The sequence below is a fragment of the Planococcus citri genome, chromosome 2 (genome assembly GCF_950023065.1).
Source record: "Planococcus citri chromosome 2, ihPlaCitr1.1, whole genome shotgun sequence".
Classification (NCBI taxonomy): domain Eukaryota; kingdom Metazoa; phylum Arthropoda; class Insecta; order Hemiptera; family Pseudococcidae; genus Planococcus; species Planococcus citri.
Window position 1 is genome coordinate 44138131 of NC_088678.1, and position 27155 is coordinate 44165285.

The 27155-nt window shown below is 33.6% G+C and overlaps 1 protein-coding gene and 1 long non-coding RNA gene across 2 annotated transcripts in view; one reads left to right on the forward strand and one right to left on the reverse strand.

Annotated features, from left to right (window-relative positions):
* The window catches only part of LOC135835935 (5-hydroxytryptamine receptor-like), a 185029-nt gene that overhangs the window by 43898 nt on the left and 113976 nt on the right, over window positions 1-27155 (reverse strand). The window contains exon 4 of the mRNA XM_065350451.1: window positions 11162-11295. Coding sequence (XP_065206523.1) covers window positions 11162-11295 — 134 coding nt within the window. The remainder of the gene's footprint in view (window positions 1-11161; window positions 11296-27155) is intronic.
* LOC135835940 (uncharacterized) overlaps window positions 1-27155 on the forward strand; it is a 167614-nt gene that overhangs the window by 38733 nt on the left and 101726 nt on the right. Inside the window, exon 2 of the long non-coding RNA XR_010556978.1 lies at window positions 10197-10269. This is a non-coding gene — a long non-coding RNA (uncharacterized LOC135835940). The remainder of the gene's footprint in view (window positions 1-10196; window positions 10270-27155) is intronic.

Here is a 27155-nt window from a genome sequence, read left to right on the forward strand (position 1 = left end):
TGAAAAATTATACCCGCAGTATTTCCGAAAAATTGTTCAAAAGCCTCGTTTTTTTTGCTAGAGATTTTTAAAATTTTATCTTTTCTGTCTTGAATAATTTTTTCATAATATGGATCGGGTTGAAGAATGAAAGTACATAATTTGAATTTAATACATAAACGTATTATGCAGTGGAGGAAAAAAGACTTGTCAAATCGCGTACGTGTAATCAATAATCATAGTGGGTAACAAATTGGAAACTTTTTTTTGCGTTTGAGTTGTTTTTGGTTACCCCATTTGAAAAGGTGCTGGGGGTCGTGTATGGGGTCCAATCAAAAATCTGACGTCATATTCGTGTTCAGCGTCACCAAAAACATACAATTCGATGTATCACATATCCCAGATTTTTTTTTGAAAGTTTTGCCCAAATTTGGGGGAGGAGGTGTTCTCTTTCCATTGAAAGATCCCATCTCGAAAATTAAATATTTCAAAAAAGCATCAAAAGGTACATCTATAGAAATTTTTTCAGAAGTTCAACTTTCAACTTTTGAAAATTTCAAAATACTTACAAAGTTCAAAATACGATGCCCTTTCGAACTGTGAAATCAGTTTTGATAAAAGTATCACAGATTCGGAGATATGCGCTGCTGAAGTTGAGTACCTCGAGACAATGTGAAAATAATAATTTAAGCATCCCCCCCCCATCCCCTGAAGGGGCTGGGACCAAACTGATTGCAGGTTTCTTACTTATTGGGTGGGTACACAACTACACATGACTTTCCAAATCGTATTTTTTTTGGTTGAGTTGACATGGAATGACCCATCTTCGAAACCGTTTTTAGCAAAAATTCTACAACATTCATCTCCAGAACCCAAAACTCACAAAATTATCCGTTCACCCCTCAAATTATATACTCGTAGTTCGAGACTCCAACCCCCTTGGGGTGGGATGAAATCACTTGAATGTGCTGTAAAATCGTATCTTATTGATTTGTAAAAAATATAAGGACGATTACATGCACTCGAGCCTATTTTTTCTCACATTCAAAATACTACAACAAAAATCTACCATATGCACTTGAAACTTCGAAAATAAAAAATCGGGAAAATTAGTTTATTTAAAAAAGTTCGTAGAATCAGAAAATGACCTTGTTTTTTTTCGCAAAACAGTACGGATGTCGCTATGAATTCTTGAAATGGGGCAAAAACGGCCATTTTCGCAACTTTGGTCATCTCCTCTGACTGCAAAAACTACACAAATTGAAAAACCCTATTCTGTTTTTTGTTTTAATTTGCTGTTTCCCAATTTTGTAGACATAATCTAAAAACTTATGGTCATAGAATCTAGCCCAGATGAAAAGAAAGCACCTGTCGAAGGGCAAAGAAATCCTCAGGATTTATCGAACAGAAAGAAAGTATCTAATGGTATTTTTAGTGTAATAAAGCATCATTGAGTAAGCCGACACGATCGAAGTTGATGAGATTTGTTAACATTGCAATATCTGGACTACACATAATTGATACAAAATACATAAGCAGACTTTTTATGTATTTATAAACGTATACGCGGCACAGTTCAATGTAAAAATTATACGGCTGTGATTTATTTTAACAACGCGTCGGCCCCGACCTTTATAAACTTACAGTATCATGCTAAAAAGTCTGCACAAAGTCTATGAAACGCAACTTGGAAAAAAGAGGTGAAAAAATAAACAAAAATGAAAGTAAAATGAAGAAAAATTTTATAACTGTTTTTCATCTTGACAGCAAAACGTCGTTATCGCTTATCATTTACGAGCGAAAAATGCATCAGTTTTCATTTCTACTTTCAAATGTGCTTCAACCGCGAATGAAGTTATAAATTAAGATGTATAATGCGTTTAACTCTTGTAATAGCGCCCCGTGTTTTCTTCGGCCGATGAATTTTCGACGCGAGACTTTCCCTTTTTTTTTTCGTTCTTCTGATATCTTAAATATTTTACACGTTCCCACAGCTTTTCAATAACTAATGGTCGAGAATAAATCTTCGTTACGCTTTCGTCGAATATTTTTCGTATTAAAGATCGACGTTAGAAGAATTAATCGTCAAGGTGCTACACGTAGAGTGTGAAAAAAAAAACATCACCGGTTGTAATTTACAAATTTCAAAAGCACGACGAAAAAATTTCTTTAAATGAAAAACGTTAATAGGGCGGAAACCTTGTAGCGCAAAGCTTTCCATCGACGACGATGAGATGTAAATTACGCAGAAAATAATCGAAATTTCATTTCGTACTCGTATCACTGGAAATTTTTTATCTACGTATTTTACAAATTGTATACCAACGTACTCGTACTCGTATATATGTATGTATGTAGGGTAGCTTAACCCGTTATACGTTGTGTATCATTTTCGACGCGTGTATGTGTATTTCACTTTATTAGGTGTTTTACCACATACACACATCCGTCCCGTTTCGCTACCGTTTCGCTTTTTCAATTCGCTCTTCCATGCTGTACCAGTCATGATTCTGGTTAATAAAATATATACTATATACGATAACTTTATACCGGCTACGACATTCGCTCTATAAATTTATTTTCTCGCCTAAACCGATACATTTCGAAAAATGGTTAAATGGTTTTTGTTTTTCCTTTTCGTGTTATCAGACGTTACGCTGGACAACTGGGCCAGAAAAAAAAGGAAACGTCATCGAATCGGCGAAAATTTATTTCCACATAACTACCATTAAATCATTGTTGAAATTTGATAATCGAACTGGTGAAATTTATCGCTTTAAAAAGTGATGGTAAATTTTTCCTCGATTCCGGCCACCCCTAAATTACATACTATTCTTTTAGCTATCGCGTTTTATACTAGGTATTTTCTATCGCAACAAGGGTCAGTTTTCGAAGGAGTTTTTTTTTTTTTGAATAATGGTTTTTGGTAAGCGTGGGTTAGGTCATAGGCCTATTGTTTTTTTGAGAATTTTTTCTTTTCCGAAAATGAAGATTGGAAATTTGTGGTGTTCGTCCGCGTGATTTGGATAGATCCTGGCGTCGTCATAAGAACTTTTTTCAAAATTTTTATCGTACCCATAGTTGAATATTTTGATCAAAATTTATTGGGTCATCTCTCACATTTCTTCCTTGATTGATCATGCAGGCAACAGACCTGACAAAGCTTTGAATGATCAAAATGGCAGGGTCATGTTCAAAAACTTTCTGTTTCAGGTGAACTTTTTTTGCCTCTCTCTTCCCAGAAAAGTTCCATGACCACAAATTTAATTTGGCAACATTTCATTTTCACCTCTCAAATCGATTGATGATGGAGAAGTTTCCTGAAGATTTTTGGATTTTCCTCTGCTGAAAAATGATAAATTTTATTTTAGATACTTTTTTGGCAATTTTTCCAAAAACTAGATACTAGAAACCCTAAACACTTCCCGAATCTCTAACAGGCTTAAAACCGCCACCAATTGATTCTGAAGACGAACAGTAAAACACAAATAGCATTTCATTTTTCTGTCTAATTATTATCAAATTTTTACATTTTTCATGGAAAATAGATCATTTGAATAGGTATTTCAAAATTAGTTGAAAATCTAAAAATTAAAATCAACCCCTTGACTTTGATTTGGTGATGTATTTTTGAATGCTTTTCAATTTTCGTTCATTCGGTTCAAAAAAAAATTCCCATTAGTCGGTTCTACCGGCTTCAACAAGCTCCAACTATCTGACTGAATGGATGAAATATATATACATTATAATTAAAATCCTTACTCGAGAGAATCTTTTAATCTGTCATTCTGTGATTTGAGCAAAACCAAGCTACAATTTTGAAGAAAAGGGCCTGTCCTAAAACTTCCATAACCAAACTTTTAAGTAAAATATGCTAAAAATTCAATTTCGATTCTTTAGTGATTTTTAGTGAATTTTTGAAAATTTTCAAAAACTGTTTTTATGGCATATTTATTAATATTTTTACAAAATATTTTTTTTTTCAACCAAAATGAACCTGCGTGAATAATTATTCCATTTTATCTCCCCTCTTTGGGAATTTGCTTAACTGCAACTTTGAGCCATTCTGGAGCCTCCTGCAAGTTTTCAATTTTCTGAAAAAATGTTTAATCAGTGCTGAACCCGATGCAAAAACGATCGCTTTTAGGCAATTTTGGAGCCTCCAGCACAATTTTAATTTTCTCTGGAAATATTTCAAATTGTTTCGAGCGCTCCAGAATGTTCTAAAAACGTATTTTCTCAAATTTGGTGGTTATAGACATCATCAGACGGTATTCTCCAGGCTGTCTACCAGGTCACGAAAGTCTCGAAAAAGTCGCAATTCTGAAAATAGGCCGCGAAAGTCGTGAAAAGGTCGCGATTTTTACCAAAAATCACCAAAAAGTAGCTAAAACTCGTCCCGATTTTAAATTCAATTTTTTTTATTGAAGTACTTCCTATTAGTACCTACCTAATATTCATTTCACGGAATTATAGATAAATGAAGTTTTTAATTTTTTTCATATTTCTTTAGTACAGAGAGTAGGTATATATTTTCTTACATTTTTTCATGTCACATGGGCTATTGAAAGTTGGCCAAAAACTCCCTTTAAAAAAAGTGTGAACTTTTTGTTCAAAACCAGTTTTTATTTTTTGTTGAAAAATGAGGGGACACTGAAAAAAAAGGTTGCGAAAAGTTGCATTGCCTTGCCCATTCCAGAGAAACTTGAAATTTATGGAAAAAATTGAAAAATCGCTGTAGGCTCCTGAATTTTCCAAAACTGGTACTCTATTTTCGAAGTAGAAGAGCAAAAATTTAGTAGGTCCGATGGTATTCACCTGGTTTATTTTTTTAAAGACTTTTTGAATTTGCATTTAGATTTTCAAAAATTTGCTAAAAGTCCTAAAATAATCTTCAAACTTCAAAAATGTTAGTTGAAAGGGTTTCAGGACATGCTCTTTTGATTTTGTTTAGTTTCGTTAAAATAAGACGGTATCAATTCGAAAAATTCCTTTACTAGTATAACTATGAGCAAAATTAGTCCTTTCCCTCCTTTTCAAAAATTTAAATAGGTAATAAGTATACAATAGTATGAGGTGAGAAGGTGGTACAAGTTCAAAGAGCCATGTTAATGCTACATTTTTCCATTCGGGTTTTCTACTCAATGCTGCTGAAAAAAAAACATTTAAAAAGATGCCAATTCTGCGTACCTACTGAGAATTTATAAGTAGTATTTCAAAGGGGGAAAATATAACCGAAATACAAGCGGAAATAATACAGAAATGCAGGTGTAAACAGTCGAGCGGAAATAAAACTCTCAACAGTTGGAAAAAAAATTACTGAAAAACTCTTGACGGAAGTCCTGAATAATGTAATACAGATTCAGCGCGACAATGATTTAAAACGAAACAAATTTTCAATTTCATCGACGCCACGGTAGAATTGTGAATAATCTAAAGTGGCTTTCACACTTATCAACGCAATATTTTCGGCTGATTTGCGGTTCTTCGCACCAACAGTCGAATATTTTTTATTACTACTCGAGTACTAAGAATGTTTAATATTTTACAACACCCTTCTTTTTTTCATGGAAAATTTCGTACGATACGATGTTTAAAAATTGAAAAAAAAAAGTGAAAACAAGCGACCGACGACCTTTTTTAAATTTCCATCCGATAAATAAAAAATTAGATAAAAAAAAACAAAAAACCAAACTTCTTCCTGATAGGCAGTTTTTAAATTTCCTTCTTTAGGAAAAAAAACGCCTCGAAAACAGATTCATAAATTAATGCAATAACTTCACACGTTTCCTTTATCGTGTATAAATATCCGTACATAAAAATTAATACTTTATGATCGTAAGAACGACAAAATTAAAATCATATTTCAAAAATTTAAACCACGTTGACCAATGAGAAACGCTTAAATAATCTGCTTCAGCATGCTTTGGTGAAAAAAAACAGCGGATTTAGTATTTGTTTCAATATAAAGATTATTTTGTTTTTATTGCACACAGATTCTATAACTTAAAAACTTGTTTTTATGTTCCTGACAACGATACGGAGTTGTAATTTTAAAGAAATATGAGACTAACCGCGTTATTTCTAAACCACCAATAAAAAAATAAATGTGTTTTGCCAATATAGAAAAATAAGTATTATTGGCAGCATTGTTTATATTTGTATCGAGTATATTTCCTATTTCCGGATTTTCTATCAAGCCTTATTCTTATATTGATTCGAGGCTAAATTTTTTTTTTGTTGAAAAAATCTGAATTTTATCTTGTTCCAAATTATGTTGCAGGCTCACATATTTTTTCTCGTTGTACGAGTATAAAATACAGGTTTTGATCTGAAAAAGAACAAAGGAGAAAAAACATGTAGGATGCTGCGAAAAGTTTTGAGTAGATTTTCACGCTCTGACAAAATTGAAAATCATCTATTTAAGCATCTTAAGATAGCGGTGTAAAAATGTTTTTACGACAAAAAATCATTTAGGTACTCTAATTTATAGAAAAAGACATAAATATAAAAGATCCAATAAAAGGAGCGATTTGCTTGACATCTAGCTCAAAATTTAATTTGTTTGAGTGGCGTGACATGTCAAAGTTATATCGTTTACTATATTTTTTAATCCTTTTCAGTTTCCCTTTTCTCATGCATTTTTCGTTTTTTTATATTCAGTTTTTCAGTCTTTTTTTATTTTACTTGTTCGGCTCAGCTCGGCCTTCTTCTCGAAACCCTTTTACATTTTTCTAAATAAGTTTCTTGTTCGGCAGTTTCTTCGCTCTCGCGTAGCGCCTCGTGTACTTGTCTTTTTGAATGGCTGAATTAATTAAGTGTTGGATTGACGAACAAAAGAGAGGAATTTAAATCACGTTTGTAATACCGGCGCCGCGTCTTTACAGTGCGCCAGAAAATTAAAAAGAAGGATAAAAAAATCACTTACAAAGACTCTTATATTGAAATTTAGCAAAACAAGCTGACAACATTTGTCCGGTTGACACGAGAATGTTTTTTCATTCGACGAGCCCGAGCTGCGATTCGTAATCTGATAAATGTTCTCTTGTTTGCGCGCCAAAGGAAAGACGACGACGAGCGATGACGTCCCAGAACGCCAAATACCCGCCAGTTCAAAATGACAAAATTCAAAAACCCATTCATAAGCGTAATTTTGTTAATTTTATTTTTCGCCTACGATATCGCTTTTACGTGACGAATAAGTAATTTTAACGTTCGAAAATCGATGGGATCGCTTTACTAATATATTTTGTAGTATAAGCGTTAGGCAGCTGCAAATATTTTTTGTGTCACAAAAATACGTGTATTTGTCATATTACATAAATTCTATGGGCTGGCAAATAATTTTTCTGCAAATACTCACGATGTCACGAAGTATTCATGCGTATCTAATAATGACTACCTATTTAAAATATAGGTACGAATTCGTCTCATCGAAAAGAGGACTACTGCTTAAAAAAATTCCTGGTCCACTCCCTTGAAATTTTAGAAATGAATTATTGGCCATCGATAAAAAAAGTAGATGTAGATATCGGTGTACCTCGTCTTGCTTGGGTGAAAAGATATTCACTCAGATTATGTTTCTTGCGCTGAGAATCTCTCCAAAATTTGCTCGACCGTGATCCATGTCACGTGATCCTGACTTTTAAGAACTAGGGGGGGGGATTCAGTTGATTTTATGACCTCCTGTGTCAGACTTTCAAAAACTTGGAAAACCTTTTGATTATTTTCCAATATTTTGAGCATGAAAATTGTTAAATTCTTCATCATTATGTCTGACTTGAAAACATTGACAAAAAATTGATCAATTTCAAATAATTTCATAATATTTTGTGTCTTTTAAGAATTTGTGAAAAATTGCGATAAAATCTTGGTCATGTCTATTGGATTCTTTTCACAAGTGACTTCCCAGTTACTGAAGATACTATCGCCATGCTGTTTGCAGATGACTCTAGTGTCATTGCATGTGATGATAATTATGAGAAAGCTGTAAGTCGTCTTCAAACAACTGTAAACAATATTGTTGAATGGGCCAGAAAATGGAAGATCCAGCTGAATGAAAATAATCAGTAAGGGTAGATTTTGCGCTCCGCAAGCACGGATAAGTTCCTACTATCATCAACAGCAAACCAGTCCCTGTGGCACAGTACACCCGCTACTTGGGCTTACACCTAGATTGTAAGCTGAATTGGCAAGAACATGTTAGAAAGAAACGTGACCATATGAACCTACAATTTCAAAAATTTCAATGGTTAATTGGAAGCCATTCAAAATTGAGCTTAGCTAACAAGAGGCTAATTTACAAAACCATATTTCTTCCTGAGTGGTCATATGGATGTGAAATTTAGGGTATCATGAAAAAGTCAAATCGCCTTGTCATCGAGTGTTTCCAAAATAAGTTCATGAGAGCCATAACTAAGGCTCCTTGGTTCATCTCGAATCAGCAACTTTGAAGTGACCTCTGGCTCGAACCAGTAGACGTAATTATTCACCAAAAAGTGAACGCATACGTGAACCGGCTCCATAAACACCCGAATTGTGAGGCTGTGATTCTTTTAGACCAAAGTGATGACACAAGGAGGCTAAGCAGACTCCATACGTTGGACTTTATCAGCCTCTAAGTGCAGTAAGCAAATTACAGTAAATTAAATATAATTTGTTGTAAATAGCTTTGATAAGTTTAGGTTGTTGATTTTTGTATCAGTTCCATAAATAAATAATTTTGAAAAAAAATGTCTATTGGACTTTTAAAAATTTGATACATTTGTTCAACTTTTAGAAACTCGAGACTCTTGAAAAATTGGAAAAAATTTGTTTAGGCAGTTTTAATCTAATTTCACAATGTTTTCTTTGTCTTTTAAAAACTTGGAAAAAATCTCTCTCTATGAATTTTTGACAGTATGGTTAGACTATTAGAACTTTGAAAAAAATTGACTAACTTCTAAAATTTCTAATGACATTGAATCAAACTTTCAGATATCAAGTCTGACTTTCAAAAACTTGGCAAAAAATTAATAAATTCGCTAAAATTATATCAAAATTTCAAAAATATTGATTTGAAATTCTGGGCATTTAGTTGAATTGAGCAAAAAACATATCCATGAATTAAAATTTTCTTTGGAAAAGAGACTTTACATCCATTTTTTCAATTTCCCTTACATAAAAAAAGTTATGCTGAGAGCCCTCCTTCAAAGCCAAAGAAAAATGGAAAAAAATCCCATTTATTCAAAAACTCTCCATTTCTGCATTCTAGTTTTTCTAAATACTTAATCCTCTTCTGAAGAAAAAACATTCCCCGCCGGTTCTCTAAGCCACGTTCGCCCTCAAGTACATAAAACGCCCTAAGATGGACATTTTTTTTTTTCTAATAAAAAAAATTCCCATTTCTCTGTCAACTTTTTCTGAATAACTCCCTTTTCAAGAAAAAACATTCCTTCGTCTTCCAAATGATTTTGAGCCCCATTGCATGGAGTCCTATCTCCCCCCTCCAAAAAAAATGGAAATAAAAATCATAAGTCGTTACAATTTTTTTGAAAGTTTTTAATATCTGAGCAAAATGCTTCTGAATCTTCTAAATCATGTTGTTCCCTTCATTTATGAAACTTCCAAAGTTTGTACCCAAAAATAAAGAAAAATTGAAGACTCTTTCAGTATGGAAAAAAATCCGTATTTAGATCTCAGATCGTTGATCATAGGGCATCAAAAAGAATCTGCTCACTCAAAAATACAGAAAAATTGAAGACTCTTTCAAAATGAAAAAAAAATCCGCATTTCTGGTCTCAAATGGTTGATTAGGACTTCAAAGAGAACCTGCTCATAAAAACATTTTAGTTGTAAGATTTGTGGCGATGAAATGTAAAATGCAAAATGTCGTGTGTAGACGTATCTTTTTAAGTTGGAGCTTCAAAAATCGAAAAAAAAATTGAGTCCACCTTTTTTTGGCCTTGTTTTTTTTTTAATTTACAATTTATCGTTAAAAATCAGAAAAAAAATTTGAACCGTATAATATGAAATTCGTGTTTCTGTTTTGTTTGGATCCATTTTTTCCCCACCACATCGAGTTACAAAAAAATTGGGCCAAGGCTTTGAAAATGATCTTCAAATATGTTGAAGAAGGAGGGAATTGTCCTTTAAATTTATATGCGTTATACTATATAATGTACTTTTTGATAATTCATCGTGTAATAATTCAGTTCATTTTTTGTTATTGTTTTCAGGAAACACGACTTCCACGGCCCTATCCTATAGGCCTATAGTTGTTACAGAACTCCACAATTCCGGGGGAAATAGGTACGTGCTCGTATGTCAATCATATTTTATACGAATATCATTATATGCATATTATTTTTCATTTTTGTGTTAAATACGTTGTTTGTTTGTGCCGGATACGCCGGTTAATCGTGCGGCGAAAAACAAGATTAATAATTCGGAAAATTATATATCATTCGTCTGGATTATTATCGTCGAATATACTCGTAATTCCGCCGTTGCAAATTCAGTAGGCATATGTAATTGAAATTTATAGCTTCGAACGAATCATCAACGAAACAATTTTTTATTTCGATATCTTGTTTCCTTTTGGTACGCGTACCCGACTACCCGTCATTTACTCCGCAAACGACTGGAATATCAATGCCTGCAGATAATGAAAATATAAATATCGAGTCATGTTGGGAATTTTTTCCAAATTCCGGTACAACTGTCTTCCTTTTCTCTGCTTTCCTCTCTCTTTCGCCTTGAAACCCGAAAAAACCATATTTTCGATTTTCATACAATTTTTCGCCCTCTACTGAAATTTACTGCTAGGAAATTCACGTCCGAAGTGGAACTGTCGCAATAAAATCAAATAATGACGTTTTACGGATGCGTTTGAATTGGCTGGTTCCGTTCAACGTACTCGTACATAACATGGCATTGTATGTAACTTGTTCGATGCAGACCTTACGCGTTGTTCATTTTTTTTCCTCTCTTTTTTTTATCGGTAGGTATAAAATGTATACCTACGAGCATTCGTGTAGCATTGTCGTCGAATATCGAAGCCGATCGTGTTATAAACCATGTTACACGCTCTAGGTACCGGTGGGATAAGTTTTTATAGAGCAAGATGTCATGTTGGCTGAAAAATGGAAATTGATATACGCGAAGAATTTTACCTATAGATATCATTTTTGTATAAACTTACTTCGTATACAGCTCCTAATGGCATAACTAAACAGGCAACCATGAGATCTGCTACCGCTAACGATACTATTAAATAATTGGCAACGTTTTGAAGATTCTTCTCGATTAATATTGCAGCAATAACAAAAACATTTCCTATAAATAAATAATTCGTATTAGTGTCTGTTTTTTTTCCAGTTAGGTAACAAAAATTCGCATAGTTTAACCAAAATTATAGTCTACGTTATACCTACATAGAATATATTTACCACACAAAGCCTGATTAGAAATTTAGCTTATGTACATCATTCTATGGTGTGTCGAGATGTTCTTTATGTTCTTAAATAGGTATTTCATTTTGATATAAATTATACCTACCTAGTTATCGTCGTTAATTACGATATCCTAACGATGATAATATCGAAGTATAATAAAAGTATTGTGTGTAAACGGCAACTAAGTGGATAGGTAGGTGTAATGGTATTTCATTCATATTTAGGTACACTATGTTGGAAAATTTTCAAAAAAATACCTATTTAATTAAACGTTTATTGTACATAGCGAGTAATTAAAGAAGATTTCATCGCGAAAAATAAGCAAAAATGTCGTATATCATATGCGAGGTATTTTCAGCATCGAGAATAGTATTATCGTACGTAGTAGTGTACTATATCGTCCCTGGGGTATACGTGTAGTTCAGTGTATAAGATACATCGTTCGAGTGTAAAATGAAAAACAAGACAAACGAGCCATTCAAAATTTCAAGAAAACACGAACGTGGTAAAAGGGTGACAAAGTATGTGCTTACAAGTACCGAATAAAATACTGCCATGGTGTACGTTTGAAAGAAAATTTTGGTCGATTAAAAATACGACGACGAGTGGAATATATACCTAGAGTAAATGGAAGTAAAGCTGGGGAAAATGGTGAAAGACTCTGAAAGCCGGGGTAGGTATGGGAAAAACTATTTCAATTATATCAAATACCACACTGAATACCATTCTTTGGAAAATTTAATGGTATTGTAAATATTTTCTGAAATGGCGATCGTTGAGCTGAAATTTATCTTGTTGAAACGTAAGTATCTACCTATAGGTGAAATTTTTCCGTTGGGTAATCTTACGTTTAGCTATGAAAATTTTAGTACTCGAACCGAAGTGGATATTTGATTAAAATTTTTGAAATTTTATCGGCGATAAGTATTGTTTTAGTACCTGTTTTGAATAGGAATATTGTTCGAGATGTGAATTAATACTTTTGAATGGGTGCAACGAGAACAATTTGTGAAAAAATTCGTGTTGTCTCGCTTGAAGGTCCTTTACAGAGTAATTTAACTACGTAATTTTAAAATTCGTTTCAAAGGGCAGACGCATGCAAAAAAAGTCTTAGATTATCAGCTTAAAAAATACCACCTACTATTCTTCTGTCATGCCGTATGTACTCTTGCACCTCTACCCCTCCTCCTTTCCCACACTAATCTAGATTTTGAATTTCTGATCAATTTGGAACTGCTTTCAAATGTTTTTTAAAAAGCTACCTAGTACTTACCTATCTCAGAAAAATTTTTTTCCAATTCTAGAATTGGGGAAGTATGAATAATTATTATAAAGCAACGTTTTTTATGTGCTCCGATATTTTTGCAATAAAAATTAAACCAGCAAAATCATTTTTTTAATTCTTAAAAAAATAAGTTGAATTTCGAAATCTTAGCTTTAGTAGGTATCAAAGTAAGTAATAGGTCAAGACCTTCCTTTTCGTGAAAAAATATTTTTTTAAAAATTTTACTCATTTGTTTCTGGAATTACTTGAAAGCAAAAATGGAACCAGAAGAAAAGAAAATTGAGAGAAAAGTGGGAAGGAAGAAGAGAAAGAAGAAGGAGGGCCGAAGGAAGAGAGGAAGGTTGTCACAGGCTCTCAGGTGTCGCTGTAAAACGTGTTCATCTCCAAATACTTGATAATTTGTATTTACGGCAAACTGAATAGGCAACTCATTTCACATCATTATTGCTCATTTCAAAAAACGAGAAAAACAACTAAAAACGTACGAAATTTTTTGAATTTGGCAATAATGATTAGAAAATTTGCACCATTGTGTTCCAAAATATTTCCCCGATTCCAAGTTCAATATTTTGGTATGGTGTAATTGATGTGAATTAATATTTGCGAAGAAAAAAATTTTAGAACACAAAAGTATTCGAAAATAAGCGATTTGCAAATTTCCAACCTCCCAGTAGAACCCTGAACGTGATCTTGGATTTAGACGGCAACAGCATAGATCGACGCAGAATCTGAAACACATACTTTCTTTTGGAGTTGGGCTATTTTTTTCTTCTTTAATTAGTTTTTTGTAGTGGTTTCAAATAAATGTTATTGACGTAATTCCAAATCAATTTTCCGTAATCATTTTGGATTTCAAACAAGTTAGTGCTGAGTTCAATTTCTAATGATTTTTTAAATTTAGGATGGATGGAGGGAGGGAGTATGAATGATTTTCTTGTGGTTATAATCACCAACATTTCTTCGTTGTAATTTAGAATTTATTTTTTGACAATGATTTATTTTGGTATTTTTTTGTGACGATTTGTAATTTATTTTTTGCAGAAAGTTTTGGTAAATTTTTTCTACTGAATCCTGTTTAGAATTTCTAATTTTTTTTTTTTCATGTTGATTTCAGGGAATTGTGTTGAAGTTATGCTCTTGAATGGGGTGGTGATGAGCTGGACTGCTGAAATTTGGGTATGGTGATCAGAATGAAAGTACTTATCCATGGTTTAATTTTTGACCATTTTATCAATTTTGGTCTTTAATATTGTCCCTAAACAAATACGTTTCTGTAATTTAAAACTTTGACTCCGCCATTTCATGATTAGATCTTAATTTTAAAGGAACTTCATTCCAGGTAATGAGGTTGCAAGGTATGCTTGTAAAATGTGATATGTCGAAAATCGTCAATTTGAGCTCAAAACGTTAAGCAACTTCAACGTTTCCGACTCTTCATCCCTTTTCTTCATAGTTGGACTTACCAACCGCAACGCAAAAGCCACCATTTTTTAGCTAAAATTTAGCTAAAACGAAGGATGAAAAAAAATTTTCGGAGATTACGATTGCGCAAGAGCTCTCCTTTGCTGAATCTTCGCGAAAAAAGAAGAAAAAATGAGTTGAATAACGAAATTGGTGGTGGAGTTATTGGGTGAAAATTTTGGTTGCTATTTTTGAAAACAAAAGTTACTTTTTTGCAAATTTCTTCAATGATGCTTATGAATGCTTTAAACAGCGACACCTTCATGAAATTAAGTGTACAAAAATTTGAACTTTTTTTGATCTTGAAAGATTTTTAAAAACTTGAAAAAAAATTTTAAAAGTACCTAAAATTGAATAATAGTAGAGTTAGATACTTAGGTAGTAGACAACAATTGTAGAAATATTTTTGAAAATGAAAAAATGTTTTAGGCTAATTAAAAAAATAATTCGACTTTAATGCATCGAAAAAGACGCAGTTATGTACAATCAAATGGTTTTATCACGTTTTAAAGCCATTCAATTATAAAACTAATAGCTTGTTGCAAAATTTCAGTGATTTTAAAAAATACTTCGACCATTAGGATATTCTTTATAGTCTTGTAAGAAGAGCAAAATTGTCGAAATCTCTTTAACGATTAGGGGAAAGAAGTTTTGAAACTTATATCGACGATTATTCCAATTAGATGCAATAAAAGCGAAACCAACTTGGTACATTTTCTATAAAAGTTATTCGTGTGTATGGGATGAAGCAAGTGATGGTGCGATAACGATTTCGCGCGTCATAAAAGTGAAAGATGTATGCACGTACGTATAAGTCGTATGAAGCAAGTATTCGTACGATGAGGTTATCGTAGTATGTAGAAAAAGAACTGCTGGTGAAAGAAATCTAACATCAAAACGAACAGGAAATTAAATCGAGTAGTAATTTTAGTCGAATCGATCGTTCAAAATCGCCTTATAGCATACATAGTAGTACATACTATTACCAGCGAAGGCGAAAATTTTAAGATAAAAGCCACGACGAGATGAAATTCGGCGCGCGGTATAATCGTTTGTGTACAGTAATGGTTATGGGCGAGAAAATGTTGACAAATTAACGCTATTTTTGGCCTGCTTGTATGTAGTTATAACGAAGACGGAAACCAGAGCGGTTTCCAGTTATTTAATGGATCTAAAGTTTTCCAAAGTTGACGTCGAAAGTGTATAAGTGCGTGTTTGAGCGTATATAATACACGCAGTTCGCATACTATTCATTAGCGGTTAATAGCCCAGCATTTACCAACCGATATATTCGGCGAGGCAAAATTTTTGCGCTCGTTTTCTGCCCTTATATTCGAGCGATTCTGTCAAATGTCGTCATATATACGCACGTTTGCCACACGCGTAATCTGAGCGATAATTTCGAAATAATTTGAAAATACCTACGAGGTATTGTCCATCGGCAATATTTTCAAACATACAAGGTGTCCTTACCTTAGGCAACAGCTCTTGCCTTCATAGTTCGATAATCCTTGCAATTTGGTGGTTAGGCAAACATGCCTGCATAAACTCAATATGGGTGGTCTACGTTAATATTGGAATGGAGTCAATCCGAAAAGGGACACCCTGTATAAATCGAATCGTAGTACAGGGTGTTCCAGAATAACCTTTCACATTTGTTTTTTTTATTACTCTGAGAGAAAAATGTTTACAAAAATTCTTTTACAACCAAAATGAAGTAGAAATATGCCGTTTTTAGACCGTATATTTGAGTTTTCATTAAAAATGAAGTTTTAAAAATTTTTCCATCGAGATATTTTCCTTCATTTTTCACACATTCAACCAAACATTTTTTCAAATTATTGAACACTTCTCTTCCAATCAGTTGCGACTCATGAACCTAGAAGCTGTTTCAGAGTCCTAGATTTATCTCAATACACTTTTGACTTGGAATAACTCCATAAAAAAAAATCGCAGGCTGAAAAGTCAGGGGATCAAGGTGGCCATTAAATTTCTGGTTCAACACGTCGACCATAACAAAATTATTTGATGACCGAAGTGCTCACGCGCTAAACATATGTGTACATCCCTGGTAGTTCCAACATGTTGGAAGGAAGTAAGTAACTCTATTACATCGCGTCTGTCTTTTAGTTTGGAACAAGAAACTCGTTTAACATTTTGCCTTACCCCTCACCGTTACTGTTTCGTTAAACACACATGGTCCCACTATACCGAATTTAGCCACGCCCAACCAAACAGTCAACTTGGCGGAGGTTTAGATGTTTCTCAAGTATTATCAACTGATTCTTTGTACACTAGAAGCGCACATTCCAATTATTCACTTCACCATTTAGATAAAAATGAGCTTCGTTACTGATGAGTAAGGAGTAAAGAGTTACAGGAACCTTTATTTTTAAAAAAGGCCTTCACAGTAAAAGCACACTGTACAGCCATCTACTTCTCCAGGGCAAAAAATAACTATTGAAACATAATTCGGCATGCTTTGGCTACCTAGAACCGCCTTTACCATTCCCCTAGCTCCACTTGAACACAGATCAGTGGTTACCAAAATGTGAAAGGTTATTCTGGAACACCCTGTATTTAAAAATTCATTCGATGACGCATAAAGCTGTTTTATTCTGTTTTCATTCGAATCAATTTTTTCGAATGAAATTTTTTCCCTATACGAACCTATATTGAACAACTTCGGAAGATGCTTTGATCGACGACGTGCTGAAATTTCGCGCCATTCAATCGTATTCGATTCATTTTTATAGCTGCATACTATTCAAATGACTGATATTAAAGAGCCATTAATTTTTGATACGTATTTTGCAAACACACGCTTGTGTTTGAATTTTTAAACGTGACATAAACGAAAAAAATTCCCGGAAATTCAGTGAACAGTTACATATAGATGAAGATTAATTCAAAATAAGTTTAAAAAAGTGCACGTCACTTTCGCCATCAATGCAATGAATAAATGATTGATTACGCTGGCGTAATGTCAACTTTTTATCAGCAATATACGTCGTAATACTTTCTAACTAATAATAAAGGTGTATTTTGACATATTGAATGGATTCAAGAACGTGTAGTAAGTTTAACCATAGCAAAAATGTTACACGTAATTTTTTTTCAATTCGATATTTTTGGCGCGCGTATAATGGAAGCGAATGTTCACTATATCTTGTAGTATAGTATACAGGTAATTAAGACTTTATCGTGTATTAGTAGTACCTACGAAGGGGTGTGTGTTTCAAAACAGTCATCGTATCATCATCAGTCTTCTGCGAGAAAGAAATATAAATAAGCTTTTTTTCGTGCACAGCTCTATACGTTTACGTTTACGTATACGTGTTGGTTGAGATATTACCCCATTTACAAACGAATGACGGATTTCTTTCTAGATATAGAATATAGATATTATTTATAAGTAGATATTTTCTGTCATCGTTTAACGACTACGCTGCTTATCACTTCGTCAATTTGAATGAAGCGAAGAAAATAATGTAGTCGGTTTTCAACCTCTACAATTAAATAGGTTTACATTGTACGTAATACGTATCGTGGTTGTATTGTAAAGGTACCAAAGAAAAGAAAAAAAGAAAGCAGCGGTATAAGTGTTGGTAATAAGAAGCGAGCCTCATTTCCAGTTAAGAAGCTACTCAGCAAATTAAAATCTCACCGTTGGCAAATTTTATATTTCTGCTTTCTCGAGGAAAAAACTCCATTACGAGTAGGCTAGAATGTGACGAGAAAGAAAAAAAGCGTTACAAAATGTAGGTGCCTAATTTAAAGGAACCATAATAATATCTACGCAGTTTGTTTCGTTAGAATTGTTGACACTGTTGGAGTACAATAATTTCTTTTTTTTTTTTCTTCCTTTTTGTTAATCTAAACAATAAATTCCTTAAGGTTTTCGTTGTAAGAATGTGGAATTTCTCGAGAAACATGTGAACCGTGTCGTGGTGGTTATGTTTTCACCGTAGGTGGTAAAAATGAATAAAAATTACGCAACTAGGTACATTTTTAATGAAGAAGAAAAAATAAAAGGGAAAAATTACTACCTACATATATGAGAGATATCGAGCGTATTATTTTTTGAAACTGAATCCGAAGATGAAATTTTTCGAAGCTTTGTAACACGATCGAAAGCTCGGTTTTCTTTTTTAATTATACAGCGTAGCGCCTTTGTCGTACACAAGCTAACGTTGCGTGCGTATATTTTTGATATAAAAGGGGAAATCGGATCACAAATCATCGGGTGTTTTTTAATGATGTGTAGAGGCTGGCTAATTTGCTAATAATACCAGCCCTTTTGTGAAAAATACGCCTGTATAACGTTATATTAATCCGCTGACGTACAATGTAAAATTCATAAGAGGAAAAAACCTCTTGGGCGTGCGAACGGCGCGGCGCGGGCGAGATTTTTGATGAAACGCGAAGAAAGATGCGACCAAGTTACAAGCTGAAAATGGAAAACAATTGTTGGCCAAGAAGAGGAAAAACGTTATATCCGACGTTATAAACTATACGAAACAGAGCCGCAAGCGCGAAATGAAAGAAAAATACATATACCTGACGTACCTAAGTATGTACATGTATGAAAAAAAGCAACTTTCAACAGCTACGAGCATGGGTATTTTTAACGAGTCTAACAGGAAGCATTCGAGTTTATCTAGAAAAGTGCTCAACAAGTAAAAAATTGAGAATTAAATACCTATGCTTGAACGAAATACTCAAATAAGCTGTCCTTACACGCGGGTATTCGACTGGTGACTTTTTTTTCTTCTCGCGACTGTACTCTCGTGCGTATTAATTTCGTACTACGTAATACATAATTTATACTTATTTTTAAGCGAGTATATAACTTGACCCTTTGCGTTATGTGTTGGGTATCGTTTATCAAAAATTAAAGGTCGAATCAAATTTCAGCCCAAGTATCATTAAGTGGAATTAGATATAAAATTTGTAACAAGGGTGGACTTTACTTCTCTTTAGGAACAGTTTCTCTGACTATGTAATATTGCGTTTGAAAATTAACAAAATTTATGAGAATTTGAAAAGTTTTATTTTTTTTAGAGATCATTATGTTAGCCTAAGTAAAAAGTATATATGTAGGTACTAGGTACACAAAATAAAGCTGAAACCACATTTGTTAGATACACATACCTGTGTATTTGAAGGTTGTTAAAATTATTTTTGATTATATCTATCAACTATCAATTACCATCCGGATTCTGGTTGAGAAAGTATCTGGCTCAGCAGAAAAATTCCTGAGATTATTTCTTGAATTTTTGGGGCATTTTTAAAATTTGCAGGGCCAAAGGTGAAAAATTTGAAAACTCTAACTGAGCTGCCATAGTTGAAATTTGAAAGGTTCTCACGCTATATTTTTTACAAGAGTGGGTCGTCTTCGACTTTTTTTTTTGTAAAATTGAAGGGGAATTCAAAAAAAGTTGTAGAGAGGGTGTTCAAAAGGCTGCAAGAAAAATTTTAGATCCCTGACTTCAACCATCACTTTTCTACCAAGGTTGTAAATTTTAAAATTTACACTGAAAATGAAAACGAATTTTTGAAGAAAAAAAAATTGTTTCGGTAATCGTATTCATATACGTGCCAAAGTTATAGTTATTATAAGTAGTTTGGACGGATTGTAAAACTTGGTTTCTGGCAATGGCATAAAACAAATCATTTCTAAAAGAAATTCAGTTGTTTTCTTCGTCATTGTTTTTTTTTGCTTCTACACGTCGTATTCTCTCTATATAAATTAACTGGAGCTGTGTATTTTTTCCAGGATGTTCGATCAATTTATACAAGTAGTGCGTGATTTTTTTCAGAATATTAATAATGACACTTCATGAATTTTTATATGTTTTTCAACACTGTTTTGGTGAATCTGACGTTGCATATTTTTTCACATTCGTATAAATTTTCCAATTTTTTGGGGATGGTTTCTCAACATTTGTTAGTTAATTTAATAATGGGTATTTTTTTGGCATTAGGATAATTTTCAAAATATTCTTTGCAGTTTTCAAAATTATCGCAAAACATTGCCAAAATTTTATGATTTCATCGTTTTCAACTTTTTGATCGAAATTATGTTTGAGTTCACCCATTTTATTCCCGCTTTTTGACTGAACTACGAGACAATCACGAATGACAGTAACGCGCGCAAACACTACGTAATTTCCCACGATAGTGCCGTGGACTATCATTCCCACGCCCGGAAAATATGACGCATGGTCACTTTTTATTTTTTTCGACAATGTTGCACCAACTCCAACTCGTTGAAATTTTTATGGTATAATTTAGACTAAATAAGGCATCTTATATAAAAAAAAAATGGTGACTGTACCTCCGTAACTTTTTTACGAAATGGCCGCTCAAAATTTTCAAAACGCTACAATTTGGTGAAAAATGGTCCAAAAATTTTGAATAAATTTTAGGGGCTTTCCCTCATCCTTAAGAATTGATATAAAAAACGAAAAATTTGTATCTACATTTGGCAAAAAAACTGGAAAATGAACTTTGAAAAACACGTTTTGGCCCCTTCCCTCCCCCCCTAAAAAATACGCCGGGGGTTTGAAAATTTTGTCAGCGTATTTTCTCATCATGAGTCATCTATGGGGTGAGTTTTGTCGAAATCTATCTCTGGGCCCAAAACCGTATCTTATCCTCCTAATATCGTACTTTTTTACATTTTCTTCCTTGAATTTATGCATAGCAATTTTTGTGGCATTTTCAGTAATTTGTAAAGTATTTTAAGAGACCACTAAGTCACCAATGTTCTATAAATTTTTACATGATTTTTCAAAATTTGTTTGCTTACTTAGTACATAGATTTTATTTTTGTAGGTAATGCAATTTTTATCACAAATTGTGTGCAAGCTATTTTGTTCAGGCTATTTTGACCCACCTCCTCCACCCATTCTTGAATTATGGACTCTGATATGTCGTAAATTAGGCGTTTTATCATTTTGGAAGGGGGTGGGGGGGTCCAAACTTTTTAAAACTATCTTTTTTCATGGGTACTATGAAATTTTTTGTAGAATTCTAAAAGTATTTCGATGGGTGCGTTTTTTTGTTTTTTTTTTTCAATTTGATATTTTACGCACCTGTATAGTTTTTAAACTTTTTAGGTTTTTTTTTGACCGATTCAACAATCTTTTTCGTATTTAATACCAAAGCTCTGAAATTTTTTTTGAATGTTCATAAAATCTTTTACTTTTTATGTAAATTTCAACGTTTTCCTGCCAGTTTGATTGAAAATTTTTTTATATACTTATGTGATCGTTGTGACCCTTTTAGTTTTAAAATACCAATTTCATGAGGAAAAATTTGAGTCGTACGGTCAAAACATTTTCGAAGTGAATTATCCTTTTTTGAATAATATAATTTCTTTTTTTGTGGAAAAATTGTATTTCAAGTTGAAAAATTGGAAGAGATGATAATTGAGAATTTTTGATTGCTTACTCACCCCCTTGAAATTTTATTTCGATGCTTCATTGTTGAAGGAATTCAAGAATTTGTGATCATTTGGTTACTTTTTGTTTATTTTTAAACTCTGAGTTACTTACGTACTCCTACTTTTCGAACGAATTTTGTTTCAATGCCTGTATTCGACGACCAGAATTTCTGAGTGCCAAAGGCTCCGGTAGAATTCTAAATTTCTTCTAACAGATTTTTTATGTTGAAAATACGGCAAACAAAAATTTTCCGTTTTTCAGCTTTAATTGGTTGTGCGAATTATAATAATATCTAAAAATTTTCTAGGGGCTCCATAATCGCTCAAAATTACTCGAAATAGTTTCCAACAGATTTGGAAGGTTATAAATAAAATAGATACTCGTGCATGTCAAACTTTAGCTATCTAGTCCAATTAGCTAAAATTTCAATTCTTTCACTTTTGACCAAAAAACTTATTTTGGAAAATTTTTGGAGAAATTTATTTTAACGCTGGTTTTTTGTGATTTTGGGTCAACTTCATTTGTAGCAGAAATTTTTCTACCAATTTGAATAAACCGCTCTTGTTCGCCGAGAGGTACCTACCTATGTACAGAAAAGAATCTTATAAATTCAAATATTTGAAGGTTGAGAGTTTCACTACTCGCTCAAGGCCTTTAATTTTGATTTTCAACAGTAAAATCAACTTTATGATAATGTAGGTAGATTCAAGTACGAGTAATATTTAACCGATACGAAGAATAAATTTCTGAAAATGTTAATTTATTTGCGTGATTACGTCAAACATCGAGACTCAATTAGTCGCGTCAACAAGTGGTAGTAGATTTCGAGAAGAACAAACAGCATAAGATAGGATAGCAAATGGCAAAGAAATATCTGTACCTAATCTGTTATCGAACTCGAATATACGAGTATATTTGTAAATACATAAAGAATAATTTGAACGTGTTAACGGATGAGGCAAAAGAAATGAGATTCGATATTGAATTCGGAATAGAAAACTCCTCTCTTATCTCTCGAATACCAACTAAGTCCGCGCAATAATATGGTGAAATATCGCAAGAATGTTACGAGTTGGTATACGTGACGAGAAGAAGTTAAATATTTCAATTTTTCATTTATACAACACTATATTACACAATTGTATATGGTAGTAGGATGAAATACTCGCCGAATCATCGTATCGCAAAGGCAGGGTTTTTAAAAGGAACGGCTATTTTATATAATTTGGTATTTGTGTGGAGCAGACGGTTAAAAATTATTCCAAGTATATCGATGAGATGGCAAACGGATACTTATGCAATGGTTAACGAGCGCGTCAAGATTTTGGTTGTAAAGCAAAAAGGCGTTTTTCAAGCATCCGCGTTTTATTGTTGGAAATTTATCAGAGAGTGTACTATTTCGGGGCAGAATATTCACAACGAAAAGGAAAACTTTATTGGGTTCGTATAAATGGAAGACGTATATACGAAGCATCCCATACATGATACTGCAGATGAGGCAGGAGGGTGTACGCTGTACGCGCTGGTAACAGTATATATTTTAATGAAATATTCGCGTACATGTGTGTTTGTGTTCGTGTTTTTGACAGCAATTGCGGTAATTTACTTTTCGCCATTTAATGATATAATTTATAAGAGAGAACCAGCTTTAATATGAAGTTGTCAATGGAGCGACACAGATGTCATGTTAACGATGACATGGCTCCTTTGCAAGTTCACGATTATCGGTTATTTGGTGAGAGGAAATTTTGCTATTGGTAGTTGAACTTCGCCTAATTAGCTTTTCGATCGTGTAACTTGCTTCAAAGCTTTCGGCGTTTTTGCTTTGCGCATTAAAATAATTACGGTAGGTAGGTATCTCGTCCTCAGGTATACGAGTGTTATTTTCTGAGGCGCGAGCATCGCGTCTTTTGTGTATATTTTGAAAATCTTCCATTCGACTCGAATAAGACGAGTCTTGCGACTATAAAATATTTTATTCAACGTCTTGTAAATTATTCCGCGTTAACAGTACCACTGTTTGTTGTCTTATACATATTAGAGTGCAAGAAAAATATCTCTTTGGGAGATGAAGTACGATTACCTAAGTAAAATTTTAAAAGGAAGGAATTTGAAAAATAATATGGATGAGTTTTCTCACGCATTCGAGGAAAAAATGCAATATGACCACTTTTGACCTCCCCCCACCTGTTTTGTGCCGAAGAATAGGTAAGATACCGAGATATTGAATCGAATAAGTGCAAAATTATATTAATGGCGTTCCTTAAGTGTGATTTTCGGGTAAATTAAAAACAAAAATGGTGTCGCAAACGTCACTAGGTCAGGGACGCTAAAAAAAAAAAGCATAACCATAACATAAAAGAGTTCACTCCACTTCAAATGACGCCCTCTCCATTTTTAAGTAAAAATAAAATGTGGTAGAATTATTTAAGAGTTGGATCTTCTGACCTATCAGAATGGGTTGACATTTTACGATAAATTCAAATATTACCTTATCTACAATCATTTTTTTTTTGAACTCTTATGAAAAATTTTGAGACTGAAATATGAGACTTGAATCTTAGGAATCTAGAAAAAATTCACACGAAGCATCAACTTATGTTAAAATTTTGCGAAGAATTCGAATATTGCGACGAAAATGTTTATTGGGACTTTTTTGAAGAATTTTGAGATCAAAATATGGGTCTCCATTTTTTGGGATTTGGTAAAAATTTCATGCAACCGGACCTATCAAAGTGGGTTATTTTGCGAAAATTTCAAGTAATGCGAACAGTCAAAATGGGTTAAATTTCGAAAAAATTATTGCAGCTTAAAATTTTGTTGGCTTTTAAAAATCAATAATCATCCAGAAAATGGGTTCAATTTTGGGATTAAAATCCTTGAAAATTGCTCAAAAAGATTCCTGGATTTTTGGAGTATTTAATCCGAAAATCAAGACCCAATTTTTTGGGGGAGGGTCATTCCATGTCAACTCAGTTTTTGGGTCATGTCCTTCGATTTCGCTCAAATTTTTTTTACACTATCTACCCACCCAGTGAGTAAGAAAGCCGCAATCAGCTTGGTCCCAGCCCCCTCAGGGGGCGGGTGGGGGGGTTTCCATTATTTTCACATTGTCTCGAGGTACTCAACTTCAGCAGCCCATTTCACCAAAACTATGATACTTTGATCAAAATTGATTTCACAGTTCGAAAAGGCATTGAATTTTGAACTTTTAAGTATTTTGAAATTTTCAAAAGTTGAAAGTTAAACTTTCAATTTGAAAGTTCAAATTTCAAAATGGCGCTGTAAGTGGGAGCTACCATTTAAAATTTTGAAAAAATTTCCATAGATGTACATTTTGATACTTTTTCGAAATATTTAGGTTTCGAGATGGGACTCTTGATGGAGGGGGAGCACTCCCACCCCCAATTTTAGGAGAAACTTTCGAAAGAAAATCTGGGGCATGTGATATATCGAATTGTATGTTTTCGGCGACGCTGAACACGAATATGACGTTAGATTTTTGATAGGACCCCATCCACGGCCCCCAGCACCTCCCCAAGGGGGTAAAAGTTCAAAAAAGTGTTTTGTTCGTGCGACACATAGAATAATATGTTTTTGGTGACGCTGAACACGAATATGACGTCAGATTTTTGATTGGACCCGTCCACGCCCCCTGCACCTCTCCAAAGGGGGTAACCCAAAAAAAATGGTAATACCGGGTGACCCAAAAGTTACGCAACCCAAAATTTTTTTTAAAATAAAAAATACGTTTATGAGCAGGCTTTTTCAATTGCGTTGTTATTAATAGTAGGAGGGTACTCCCCCAAGTAATTAAAGTTTCACCCCCCATTCGAATTGCATAGCGCACATTTTGCAGGGGCAGACCAGGCATACTTGAATTATATTACCAAGCAGACAATTATCATAGGTGTACGAAAGGTTGCCTACGTCGGATTATTTTAAGGTGGCTTATGCAACGCTACACGATGGTCTTCACCAGATGATGCACCCCCCGCCATTCGCCGATCGTTATTTAATTTTTCAGGAAAAAAAACTTTAAAAATTTTTTCGTGAAAAATCGAAAATTTTTACTTTATACTAAAAATGTTGTGGAAGAATCATTACAAGGGAACAAGTTTATTAGCTGTGAATCACTTGGAGTCTCTGCTATGCAACGACTGCCATTTCATTTCTTTTTGGCTGTTGATATTTTTTCAAGGAACCAATTTTTCGGTTGCAGGACTTTTAAGTCACCCGGTATTCGTGTGACACATGAAATAGTATGTTTTCGATATCGCTGAACACGAATATAGCCATAGTTTTTTAAATCGACCTCACCCATGGCCCCCAGAACCTCCCCCAATAGGTAAAAGTCCAAAAAAATTGTTGGGGGTCGTGGATGAGGTGTCTGTTTAAAAGTGAATTTTTGTCCAATTTGTAAACAGTGAGTATGGAAAAATCAAATTTTAAAAGATGACATGCCACAATGAGGTTTAATCGTTGAGATACGTATTGTCTGATGTCTTTACGTGATCGCTTGACTCGAAAAATAGCCTCCAGTGGAATTTGAAATTTTTTGGGGAAAACTGAAATCTCTCTGAGGACTCTGAAATGTCTTAAACGAAATTGTTTTCCAGTCGGTCCATTATGTAGATGTACCAGACCATATCTTAACAGAAAAACCGCTCGTGGTAAGATTTCTTTTGAAAATGTGATTTTTTTTTCATTTTCTTTGGAATTTACCCATGGTTAAAAATTCAGTTTTCAACTGTGGCTTTTGAAATTTCACAGTGACCACCTAAAATGGTCAAGAGAGAGTCCAATGAGCACCAATCAAAGTTATACGTGCTCTAGTTCATTTTCGGTCATTCCTGAGCTGCTTGAAACCTTTAAAGAGAACTGAAAACTTGTTGAAGACTCCAGAACGGCCTAAAACTGGTAATTTTCGAGATAGAGGGGCCGTAAAATGAAACAATTATTTTCGCTGGCTTAGGTATTTTGTTTAAGATTAAAAATATTTCATGAAAAATCTTGATTGAGTTTTATAAATTAAAAAAAAATAATCTCTAAATTTGAGAAACGAACTTCAGTACATATTTAAAATTTACGGGATGTTTTAAGATGTGCACTTCGATCTAGCTAGGTTTTGTTCGAATTGAAGGTAGGCAGTTCAAAATCTTTCCCTGTGAAAATGATTAAGCAGGCCTAAGGAACAAATACTGAAATTTAGTGCGAAAACAGACAGAGCTTCTCATCAAATCTTTCCCATTCTAGACAATATTCTACTAAATCATCAGAAACTAACGAAAAAACATCTTCCTATTGCTCGTAAATGCACGAGTCGTTTCTGTTTTTTTTTTTCATCTCCTTTTTTCTCCTGTTCTAAAATCTAATAATACCAATGAAAATCGCATCAACGAGCAGATTGAAACATGACCTATGGGAACATAATGTAAAAACTCAGTAAATAAAACATTAAATCTAATACCCAAGGCGTCCATTGACAAAATTGTGTACAGCTCGAGAACAATTTACTGAGAAAAATAATTCGACTGCAACAAC